The sequence below is a fragment of the Aspergillus pseudotamarii genome (genome assembly GCF_009193445.1).
Source record: "Aspergillus pseudotamarii strain CBS 117625 unplaced genomic scaffold BDV38scaffold_59, whole genome shotgun sequence".
NCBI classification, from domain to species: Eukaryota; Fungi; Ascomycota; class Eurotiomycetes; order Eurotiales; family Aspergillaceae; genus Aspergillus; species Aspergillus pseudotamarii.
Window position 1 is genome coordinate 203,913 of NW_022475073.1, and position 11,263 is coordinate 215,175.

Sequence of the window (11,263 nt, forward strand, 5' to 3'; positions counted from 1 at the left end):
TGACATATTACAGCCGGTGACCGTCCTCTATTTGGCACTCGGGTCTTAACGTCTAGGCAGCTAGCGCTTAGACCAACGGTTGCTCTCGTCACCTTCTTCCCATTCGTGTTCGACGTAGCCGAGCTTCTTCTTCACTTCCTGGACTTTCTGTTTGTCTCCCGTATTCTTGCCCATGTTGTCACTGAGCTTGACAGCCGGGCGACCATTTGCTGTAGAGATCTTGATGACGATATTGAGCGGCTTGGACTTTTCGTCATTTGATTTATTTGTAAAGTCGTCTGCCTATATTTAGCCCAGTGCTTTTAGAGTGTATTTGAGATTAGTACTTACTGGTAAAGAATGTACCAACGCCAAAGACAGGCTGGAATCCAGCTTCCTCCGCAATGACCTTGTACTCGAGACAATGCTCGATGTTGAGAGAGTCAGAGAACACCATAGTCTTTTTCTCCGTGACGCCTTCCTTATCGTAGAAATCTCGCACCATCTTTACGAAGTACACGGGATCGCCAGAGTCCTGGCGCACCCCGGTATAGGCTTGAGCATAAGTTTCATTGGAGGTCTGAGCGTCACTGTAATGAAGTGGTGCAGTGATCGGGGCCTTGGTCTCCGCCTCACTTTGAACAGTCGACTCGCTGGTTGTAGCAGGTCCAGAAGCCGAGGTGCTGACTGCACCAGCTCCTGCGGAGGTAAATGGAGGAATTGGCTTCCGAAATGCATCCAGAAAGGCGGGGGTGCCGAATGTGTCCGTCAAGGCGATACCCAGAACCTTGTCAAGGTCAGTCTCTTGCAGATCTCAAAGGTGATTTTAACGTACCCCTTTTCCAAAGCAGCCAATCCAGTACCGCAGGGCCGTCTCGTTAGCGTTCTCATAATCATCCGTAATGGCAGCAATGGTCATATACCATTCATGCGCCACCGTGCCGACAGGCTCGACATCATACTTCATAGCAAAGTGAACATTACTTGACCCTGTGAATTTACCCCTCCACCCTTGCCGCTTTCCCTCCTCAGCAGCCTTCATCAGCCCAGTCATCACCAGGTCGTGGGTATGGTAATCACGGCGTCGTCTCGATCCGAACTCAGAGAAGATACAACCGTTCTCAAGCAGCGTGCATCCTTTCCGATATGCCTTCTCCTCTTGGCAACTGTAATCCCAGTCCTTATCGCTGAACATAAAGTATGCCTCGCTCGTCAACGCTAACAGCGGGATCTCGTACAGAATCGTGTCAACCCAAAGACCTTTGACCAGATACTCGACGTCACCCATGTCACTGTCGCTGCCGGTATCGTTCACGGGAGTAAACTTGATTTCAATCTGTTCAGAAGGCTTGAGTTTGAACGTGGTCAGGAAATCCAGGTAAGCATCGTTGAAGTATGGACATCGAGTCTTCAAGAATTTAATCTCTTCTTCCGTGATTCGAATGTTGGCAAGTCCTACCAGAGACTATGGTCATCCCGACGCTCGCACAGTCATTCAGTAAGGCCATACATACTGTCCATTTGCTTCAGGAGCCATTTGTGGGCCCCGCGCGTTAACTTCATATGCGGAGTACGGTTCGTGAACCCGTAAGTCACGTCTATGTAGTACAACTCGTTAGGGAATTCAAACATACCACAGAAAACCCGAGATATACTCACGGACATCAGGGAAGTACTTCAGAACGGCACATTGCATCGTCAACTTGTACAAATCGGTATCAAGAAGAGAGCTAATGCCCTCGGGAATTGGAGGGGAACCTTCTTTGCCCATTATGACTTATCGAGACCTCTATAGGGGTACTAGCTGCGGTGGCTATAAGTACTAGGTGGATGTAATGCACAAGATTCAATTCAATGGGTTACAAGCCCCAGCCAAAGGAAAGAAATTGTGTAGTAAAGAAGTTTATCAGGAGCTGAAAACAGTCATATTACATTGCTGCGGGGAACTACTAAAAAGATGGTGTTTGTACTGTTTGCATTGTATAAATAATATTCGTCATGCTGCGGGGGGCTTTAATTGTTAATTACTGGCCTATTGCACTGCGAATCAACCTCTTGCCAAGCAATGTATTAGTGTTACTGGGTGGTTGTACTGATTGCGCAGCTGAGCGAAGCGAAGCTACAGTAGTAGTACCACTAGTAGTAGCATTATAGGAGGCTGCGCGAAAGGATATGGGTTCTTATTGGTCGAGAATTGAATAGTCACGTGGTGTTACTCACCGCTTTCTTGCGCTGCAATGTCTTGGGTAGATTTCTAGGTCATTTGAATCGGCTCCTCGGCAGCCGCTGCCTTCTTAGGTAAGGCAACTTGAAGAAGTAGGCCAAATATCTTTGAAAGATATTCATCAGACAAGTGTGTTGTCATGGAAAATGTATCAAGATCTAGTTATCACCAGTTGTTGCCTTATTTGTAGGGCAATGACTGCCCCGCCAGTTTGATAAGAGAATTGTGGCTAATGCATACGATCATGTGGCTGTGCAGAGTTTGTTCTTAGGCACATCGGGAGTCTTATTGTTCCGGTCGAGACAGTTGCCCCGTAGGCACCTTATCCATTATCAGCCAACGCTTGTTGCTTGTTCAACCTCCACGCTTTTTTCCCGCGTTCTGCCAGTTGCGATTACGACAGGTGCTCGCTTATGTCCCTATTTTATACAAACAAACGAGGCGTCTGCTTCTAAAACTAACTACATCAGAAACTCCGACTAGCCCGAACCACTTCAACATCAGTGGCGCATCTTAATTAAGGTCGCTTGAGAACTACATTGATATGGCGCACGGCGCTGAGGACTGTGCATCCGTGCTAGAGCAATTCGTTCATGATGTTGCGAATCTGCCAGCGGAAATCAACCACTTGATGGAAGAGATCCAGGCCAAAGACAAAACCATCCAAGAATGTCGCACTACGATCAATTCGAGAGATAATAGCTTACAAAAATTCATCAAAATGAATGGCAGTCTGACGCCGAATCCCAAAGAAGAGCAATACGGAAAGGTCATACTACAGAATCTTGACAAATCGCAACAGCTACAGGATGAGAAGATACAATTGAGTGAGAAAGCCTGCGTCTTGTTAGACCGGCAAATCAAGAAACTGGATATCAAAATTCGTGACTTGCAGAATGACGGTATTCTTTCAAGCGATCCTCCCTTGCCCTCTCTCTTCAACAACAGCGACCAATACCGAGACCCCCCAAAGATCTTTTTTCCCGACTCCGCCTCCGACTCCAATTCATACAACTCTCCCCTACATCCTACGTCCGGGAACGCCAACGTTATAATAGGCGCCACTCAGAGACTCAATCAATCTCTGGCCCGATCAGCGGGTGTGGCTGCCCTAGGCTCTCCGACTGCTGCGCGAAGCTCAGCTCCCGCAACCCCCGCCGGTGGCACAGCTCATTTTCACCAACGACAACGCGAATCATCAGCTGGCGCTGTGGAGAACAAGCGACGGCGTTTGAACCCTTCACTAGGAACGCTGCCAGCAGCATCGTCGAATCTCCGACAATCCTCTTTAGGTCCCGGCACACCCAAAGGAGGTACACCAGCCTCTAGTCGTGCTGGTAGTGCCGGGCCACGCTCATCAAGCACAACGAAAAAGGCTTTGACCAAGAAGGTTGCACCTCACCAACAATTGAAAAAGATCAAGGCATCATCTGGACTGAATGGCAAATCAACTAAACGGTCCTCCAGCGCCAGTGGCCGTATCAAGCTTACTACAAAGAAATCGCCTTCTGCCCCCGGCGGCGATGAAGACGAGGATGATTCGATGCTCAGCAGCGCTGATGTCTCAGATTCCGAGAACAACAGCGATGCCCGGCGTGGAGATGATGACATGGAAGAAGAGGAAGAAGACGAGGGCAACGAAGACACCAAGGTCTATTGTACTTGTCGCAGCGTTAGCCATGGCGACATGGTTGCTTGCGATAACGAAAATTGCGAATTTGAGTGGTTTCACTGGAAGTGCGTCGGTTTGACCAGGGAGCCTGTAGGCACATGGTTTTGTCCTCAGTGTGCAGCCAAGTTAAATAGTTGATCATACCCTCTAGTTTACCTTGATATTTAGCCTGTTATAATTTTTTTTTAAATTGATTGTCATCTCATTCGATTGAGCAATTCAATAGCTCTTGTAGATATTCAGCCTTCCGCCGTTTCATAAGGTACAAAGATTAGGCCACGAAATGAAGCAAACCGATAGCTTCTGTTAGAACCGAACCATCCGTATCCCAATTGCACTTTTAGGCCGTAAATTCCCCGCAAGAGAAAAGATAGGCCTCGACCATAGCCAATCCCAAGATTCGTGAAACGCCATCGCTATGCAAGCAAACATGACTGGCGCCGTTGCGCTCATTGTACATAAATAAAAAAGAAAATAACAAGAGGACATAGAGTCAACGGAACCTAAAACCCGAGAGCCTTTTCCAGCCAAGGGTCAAAGTATTCGCAGCTTTCTGGGCTCACGGCTCCTCCAGGAGCGCAAAGTTTAAACACTGGGCAGGTACCGCAAGGTGCCTCTGTCATGCCGTTGGTTACCAGCCGGTCTTCGATACCCTTATCCTCGCCTGCGGGCTTGCGCGCTTGCGACTGCTTAACAGCTTCCGGATTTTTGACCGACTTGTACATCTCCCCGTTGTTCAAGGCCACCAGCTTACCATCGTAACAGAGCATATCAAGGAGCTGTGTTATACTCTCTTCACCCAAACGAACGGGAGTAATTCCACTCTCGTTAACTGCACCTGTGAGCATCGATACGGTTGGATAGCCACGGTAACCAGCCGGAAAAGGAATAAATGTTTTCTGTCCAGACTCTTGTTTGACAGACACGCTACCATCGCTAGTTTTCATGCGCTTGGTTCGAGGCGCGTCTGCATTTGGAACTTCAAACCAACTCTTTCTGCTCACTGTGTACTCAATATACCCAGCGACAGTGTTGATGAAATTCTCATCGAGTACTCCGTCAGTGAACCATGCGCCACCGGTAACATCCTCACTGGGGGCAAGGCCCGCCAACATGTACATTTTCCGACTTGGGAATTTGACATTGTGTACGCTCTTGATATAGTTCTTTCCCTCCAAGGATTTAAGGCAACGGTCTAATATAGACTTGTGTAAACCGGTTCGAGTTCCGATCGCACGGACCCAGATACCGTTGCGACCAGTAGAGTGGATCACATTGTATACCAAACTTTCGTCCGGGCTCAGGTTCTGAAGTCTGACAGTAAAATTATCATGTTAGCCTATCATGTGGGAGGTCGCCCGAAAAACCCTAGAGAATAATGGCATACTTTTCAGCATCTTCCCGTGAGATGATCTTCCAAGCCAATCGGTCATTTTTGCCCTGGAGAAGGCGAAACAATTTCTGATCAACGAGCGATTGGGTGCATCGCAACAGAAGCGCAAGGTCCGACTTGGGGACTATGCCCAGACCAAGTAAGTCCTGCTGGTAGAAGAGTTGGTCAGGAGGGTAGTTGTTCAGGCAATGTTCGTAGAGCTTAGAGGCGAGCTCAGTCACTGAGGCGCCGGAGGCCCCCGCGGATGTCATTTTCAACGAGATGAAACCGAGTCAACAGACAAGTGCAATCACCGATAAGGCTTATGAAAGGGCATATTCAGAGATGCATATTAGACCAGCGTCTATCTATACCAAGGAGTGCCAAAGAATACCCGACCGGGTTGAAAAAGAGCCTGTGAGAGGAGAACTTGGCGAGTGCGACAGCGGTAGAAAAAGATGTTTTTGACGGCTTTTCCATTCCCTTTTTGCCCGTAGCGGGGAGCAGCTGCCTAGAACGGTCTAGCGCATCAGAGCTCCGACTCATCCAATTCATCCCTGCCTGAGGCACCCAATTCTTCTCGGAAATTTCGAGAAGCTCCGCAGAGCTCATTAACTGCCGCAGCTTCCCCCGTCAGCAGTCGATCTCAACTGGAGTTGATTTCAACCGGCACATCTTTTCCATTTCACTTCAACCCAACCGCTACTGAACCCTGACAGCATGGCTGACGCTCTGAAGGCAGAGGGCAACAAGGCCTTCTCTGCAAAGGACTATCCTACCGCTATGTATGGATTTTACCCCGCTTTACCTTACGTTGTCGTACTCACATCGCTTCACAGTGACAAATTCACCCAGGCTATCGCAATCGAGCCCGAGAACCACATCCTTTACTCCAACCGTTCTGCAGTGTACTCTGCCCAATCCGAATACGAGAAAGCTCTCGAAGATGCCAACAAGGCTACGGAAATCAAGCCAGATTGGTCCAAAGGCTGGCAGCGTAAGGGAGCTGCCTATCGCGGTCTTGGAGACCTTCGTGAGTGATGGCTTGACTTGGGTTGCTTCATCATCAAGTGTCACTAACAGACTTGTAGTGGCTGCTCACGATGCGTACGAAGAGGCCCTCAAAATCGAGCCCGGAAACGACCAGGCTAAGTCCGGTATGAATGCCGTCAAGAGGGCTATTGATGCTGAAGCTCAGGCAGACGGTGTCACTGGTGATCCTCTGGGCGGACTTGGTGGTATTTTCAACGACCCTCAGCTTTTCCAGAAGCTGGCCAGCAACCCAAAGACCTCTCCTCTCTTGGCAGATGGCGAATTCATGGCTAAACTGCAGCGCATCAAGCAGAATCCGAATAGTGTCGGTGAAGAGATCAAGGATCCCCGCTTTTTGCAGGTCATGAGTGTTCTGCTGGGCATTGACATGAGCTTCGGTGCTCCTCCGGAAGGCGCTGCCTCCTCTAGTGCCGCGGAACCCCAAGAAGACGTGCCAATGCCTGATGTCCGTCCCACCGCCTCTGGGGCAAAGAAGGAACCCGAACCTCAGCGTGAGCCCGAGCCTGAGGATGAGGAGGCAATCGCAAAGAAGAAGGCTCAAGAGGCGGGAGATGCCGAAAAGAAGATTGGTAACGACTTCTACAAAAAGAAGCAGTTCGATGAGGCCGTTCAGCACTACGAGAAGGCCTGGGAGCTGAACAAGGATATCACATATCTCAACAACATTGGCGCCGCTAAGTTCGAGAAGGGTGATCTTCAAGGTGCTATTGAGATTTGCCAAAAGGCCATTGAAGAAGGCCGTGAAGTTAGGGCTGACTTCAAAACCATGGCCAAGTCTTACACAAGAATCGGCACAGCATATGAGAAACTTGGCGATCTCACTCAGGCAATTGAATACTATAACAAGTCGCTCACCGAACACCGAACCCCCGACGCCCTTACAAAACTCCGCAACGCAGAAAAGACCAAGGCTAAAACTGAGAAGGAAGCCTATATCGACCCAGTTGAGGCTGAGAAGGCTCGTGAGCTTGGCCAAAAGAAGTTCCAGGAGGCTGACTGGCCTGGCGCTGTCGACGCCTTCACTGAGATGACGAAGCGTGCTCCCCAGGATCCCCGAGGTTTCTCCAACCGTGCCGCAGCTCTCATCAAGCTTATGGCCTTCCCTCAGGCTGTTCAGGACTGCGACGAGGCAATCAGCCGTGATGCCAAGTTCATCCGTGCTTACATGCGCAAGGCACAGGCTCTGATGGCTATGAAGGAATACAACAAGGCTTTGGATGCTTGCACTGAAGCGCAGGAGAATGATGATGGAACCCATGCCCGTGAGATCGATCAGCAACAGCAGAAGTGTTTGGAGGCTCAATTCAGCTCTCGTGCTGGCGAGACCGAACAGCAGACCATGGAGAGAATCCAGAATGACCCAGACGTAAGTGGTGCCAACTGTGTTTGCCAACTTTAGATTATACTAACCCTCGACAGATCATGGCTATCCTTCAGGATCCAGTTATGCAGAGCATTCTGCAGCAGGCCAAGAGCGACCCTGCTGCTCTGCAGGAACACATGAAGAATGCACAGGTCCGCCTTAAGATCCAAAAACTGATGGCTGCTGGTGTCATTCGCATGGGACGGTAAACGAAAACCCGTGGCTGTAAGGGGATAAGTACGATGGGATGAATTGATACGACAGTAATCTGTTTTCGACTAAAATGAAGGCCAGCTTATGAATTGATGCATTTTCAGCTATATTTCAATCATAGTGGTATATTGTCCTATCTTGATTATGTTCCACTGGAATGCCTTATCTGCATTCATGTTGCGCCTAAGTAGGTGCCTGAGTATTCACTACCCTGCCGTTTTAGGCAAAATCTCCACAGCGCCCGGCGGTAAAATCAGGCAAATAAAGGGATCAGGAGCAGAGAGATAGTGAATAGGAAAGCCTAGCTAGGGTATATAAGTCAGAAATAGCCCCTAGATAATTTGGAGTGATGAGCCAGTTTCTATCTCATATTTTCAATACATGTCGAACAGCAGTATATCCTGTTATGGCCTGTTATGGCCTGCGAAACTTTTGCGTGCAGATAATTGTCCCATGCGATTTTGCTTGCATCGTGGGTGATCGGTAACCATAGTAGTATTAGTGTTAGCTTTCGTAGGAAATATTGAAGGGAAGGGTAAATTCGGCCCATTCTTTGACAATGCCGTGCGAATGTAGATATACATCTTTAATAGACGTTTAAAATTTTAGTGTGGTGTGGCCTCATACCATACCAGTGCCGAATATATAAATATGCATTTGATATACTTTTGCTGATGAAGAGAACCTTAACCATTGCCCTTGCTCTTCTTCCCTTCCTTTTTTCTTCTTTTTTCTTCCTTTTTTTTTTTTTTTTTTTTTTTTTTTTTTTTTTTTTTTTTTTTTTTTTTTTTTTTTTTTTTTTTTTTTTTTTTGTGACTGTTCTTTACAAGTGTATTATCCCTACTTTGCCCTAATTCTACGAGTCGTCACTTTGGGAGAATTATACAGTAACAAGATATATCTAGAATCATTGGTCAATGTCCCCGACTTGATTCAAGGACAACCAACAAAATTTCCGGATAGGCCGATCATTAACAAGTGGAATTACACGTCAACCCGTGTATATTACCAGACAAGGAACTGATAGTAGGTGCGCCTAATCAGAGTGCCAACCCTTCTTAGGGCTTGGCTGCTGACTGAACCTCTCAGCCGCACGTCTAGTAGCTGAGAAAACAAATGTGTTACGAGTCACGACCGACCCATTTGAAAGACAGATTCTACCACAAAAAAAAAAAAAAAAAAAAGAAAGAAAGAAAGAAGGAATAAGGGTCTCAGAATCCCGGATCGATTTCCACGACCAGAGATAGGCCGAAAAAAATTTCAACATTTGATTTTTGGTAGACTAGAGGTTCACAGATCGGAGTCGTACGTACACCTTTCCCAAGAATGACATACATCCTCCACTAGGCGGCATTTTAGTTCACTGCGAAAATGCAGTCATTATGCAAGTCGGTCTGGTTATTTGGTTGAAGGAGAACGACCCAACGTGTTTGTGCGATCAGCGTGTCTGGCCCACACTAACGAACCATGGATTATTGCGTGAGTCGATTATGGGTTGCGCTAGGATCGTACTGAGTAAAAATTGTGTGAGTTGGGATGTCTTGGTAGCGACTTGACTACCTTAGTTCCTAGAGGTTGGTCTGGCCGTGGGTACTATTCCGGAGTAATTTAATTTTTCATTTTTTTTGAATTATTTTTTTTTTCGGCATAATTTTCCCCAGCCCCCCTTTTGTCTGTGGCGGCTGTAGGATAGATAGGGTGGGCGATAATGGAAGACGATCGAGTAAAAATTTCATATGGAGTCAGTTGGCATTGATAACTTACGTCTGTCTTTTGTGAGACATATAGCAGTCAATGCTGCTTAAGATTTTAAATCGAATTGATGAGCAAACCTGTGGCAAAACACGGGTGGTAGTGCGAAGACCGTGCAGATCCTAGGTCAAAGCTGAATAAGGTTGAATGGGAAGGCCAGCAAGACAGTTGCATTTACACAGTATAGATCCAAGGACGAAATAGAAGTGGTATTGGCCTATTAATGTACATAGTACATACAGGAAGCTTGACGTAGGGGGGATCTGTCACATGGCAGTTCAATTAGGGTTTATCTTGAGGTATATCTATACATAGTATGTCGATGATGATGTAGTAAGTAGTAGCATACAGCTTCTCTACGGTAAACGAAGCAGTTGTTGTGTCATCTGCACAGTATGTACCAAACCACAGCTTTTACTGCATGCCACGTGTAACCTGGCACTGGCGCAATTTTCTTGGTTTTCAGTCTCAGATCGGAAATATTTCCGAATCGTGCAATCTCCTCAGTCCTCGAGCAATTATTTGCTGCAGTGACACTCAGTGTACTTGACCTTCTACCTACTCGTAGTAGTATGGAACTTGAACCACGTGAAAGTGGATGATACTATCAATCACGCTTAAGGAATTGAGCGAATCATGAATGACAAACCACTGTCGCGATTGTTCCGAGGATCGGGAAAGGGGGAACACTACTGTGTTGATGGGTTCCACCCTCCTGCATGCTAGTCTCCTTACTAAGTGGATAATCGGTCACTGGTTTGGAGTGAATAGCAGTTGCTTGGCAGGGCTGTCCCAAGGTAATATTACTACTGGTAGTCCAGGCACCGAAGAACTCAGTACGGAGTACAAGTACGAACAGAAGTACATAGCACACCGGCGATGACTGCATGTGGCGCAGCTAGCATTTCTTTCGTGGCGGTGCAAAGTTCTCTCAATCGGCCTGCTAATCGGTCGACCTAGCCTACTACTCCCTAGTATATACGGGTTCTCTCATTGTGATGTAGGTAAGTAGTTGCGGTGAGCCGAGAGGATTACCTACCTACGCCGTACACTGCTATTGCTTTGGTGAGGGTTAGTATTTACTTTTTCTATTCGACTGATGAGGAACTGGCCGGGTTCAATAAAAATCCGTGGCTGGGTCCTTGTTCCCTGTATTGTACAGTATCTTAGAGAAAGGCCGGGCTGGTCACTTGCTAAGACGATAGTAGTATAGTCAATCCACTGTGGGGAGATGGCCGGGTAAGATTACGACTCCACGACAGAGAGCGTAAAAGAGGAAGGAAGTGAGATGGACAACCATCTGATCGACTCGACTATCTATTCTGTCGCAGATCGACGTCACGGCTGCGGATCTCTTTTCCTTCTCAGCAATGTTCCGTCTTCTTTTTGTTTCTTAAAGTTCTAGGTATCTCTCCATTACATTCAAATCGTGACCACTTGTTCTTTGAGCATATTTCCCCAATGTATCTATTTGTTTATCTCATTGCTTTTTGATTAAACCATTCCTTAGGTCCCTCAATATTATTACTGGTACTCCACTCGTATCTAGGAGATCCATCCCTCTACTTATCTCCATCAGCCGGTTTTTTCCCCCTCTATTTCTTTCTCTCTCTCTCTCTCTTTTTTTTTTTTTTT

General features: G+C 47.2%; 4 protein-coding genes across 4 annotated transcripts; 2 read left to right on the top strand and 2 right to left on the bottom strand.

Moving 5' to 3' along the window:
- Positions 1 to 31: 31 nt before the first annotated feature.
- On the bottom strand, positions 32 to 1,857 carry BDV38DRAFT_295606 (nicotinate phosphoribosyltransferase). The gene is made up of 5 exons (XM_032062730.1): positions 1,639 to 1,857; positions 1,494 to 1,577; positions 815 to 1,434; positions 331 to 766; positions 32 to 278 (listed from the first exon to the last, which is right to left on the bottom strand). The coding sequence occupies exons 1-5, from the start codon at positions 1,748 to 1,750 to the stop codon at positions 61 to 63; spliced, it is 1,470 nt and encodes a 489-aa protein (XP_031910062.1). The 5' UTR covers positions 1,751 to 1,857; the 3' UTR covers positions 32 to 60.
- A 495-nt stretch (positions 1,858 to 2,352) lies between these two features.
- BDV38DRAFT_173840 (putative PHD finger domain protein) lies at positions 2,353 to 4,196 on the top strand. Its single transcript, XM_032051975.1, has 2 exons — positions 2,353 to 2,606; positions 2,674 to 4,196. Exon 2 carries the CDS (start codon positions 2,748 to 2,750, stop codon positions 4,011 to 4,013), a length of 1,266 nt encoding a protein of 421 aa, XP_031910063.1. The 5' UTR covers positions 2,353 to 2,606; positions 2,674 to 2,747; the 3' UTR covers positions 4,014 to 4,196.
- A 182-nt stretch (positions 4,197 to 4,378) lies between these two features.
- On the bottom strand, positions 4,379 to 5,519 carry BDV38DRAFT_273948 (RPC34 RNA polymerase subunit family protein; the record flags this gene model as incomplete). Its single annotated transcript, XM_032057764.1, has 2 exons — positions 4,379 to 5,189; positions 5,263 to 5,519. 2 exons carry the CDS (start codon positions 5,517 to 5,519, stop codon positions 4,379 to 4,381), a joined length of 1,068 nt encoding a protein of 355 aa, XP_031910064.1.
- A 372-nt stretch (positions 5,520 to 5,891) lies between these two features.
- sti1 (Hsp90 cochaperone STI1) lies at positions 5,892 to 8,464 on the top strand. Its single transcript, XM_032055561.1, has 4 exons — positions 5,892 to 6,032; positions 6,087 to 6,280; positions 6,339 to 7,666; positions 7,720 to 8,464. Exons 1-4 carry the CDS (start codon positions 5,968 to 5,970, stop codon positions 7,870 to 7,872), a joined length of 1,740 nt encoding a protein of 579 aa, XP_031910065.1. The 5' UTR covers positions 5,892 to 5,967; the 3' UTR covers positions 7,873 to 8,464.
- Positions 8,465 to 11,263: the final 2,799 nt, after the last annotated feature.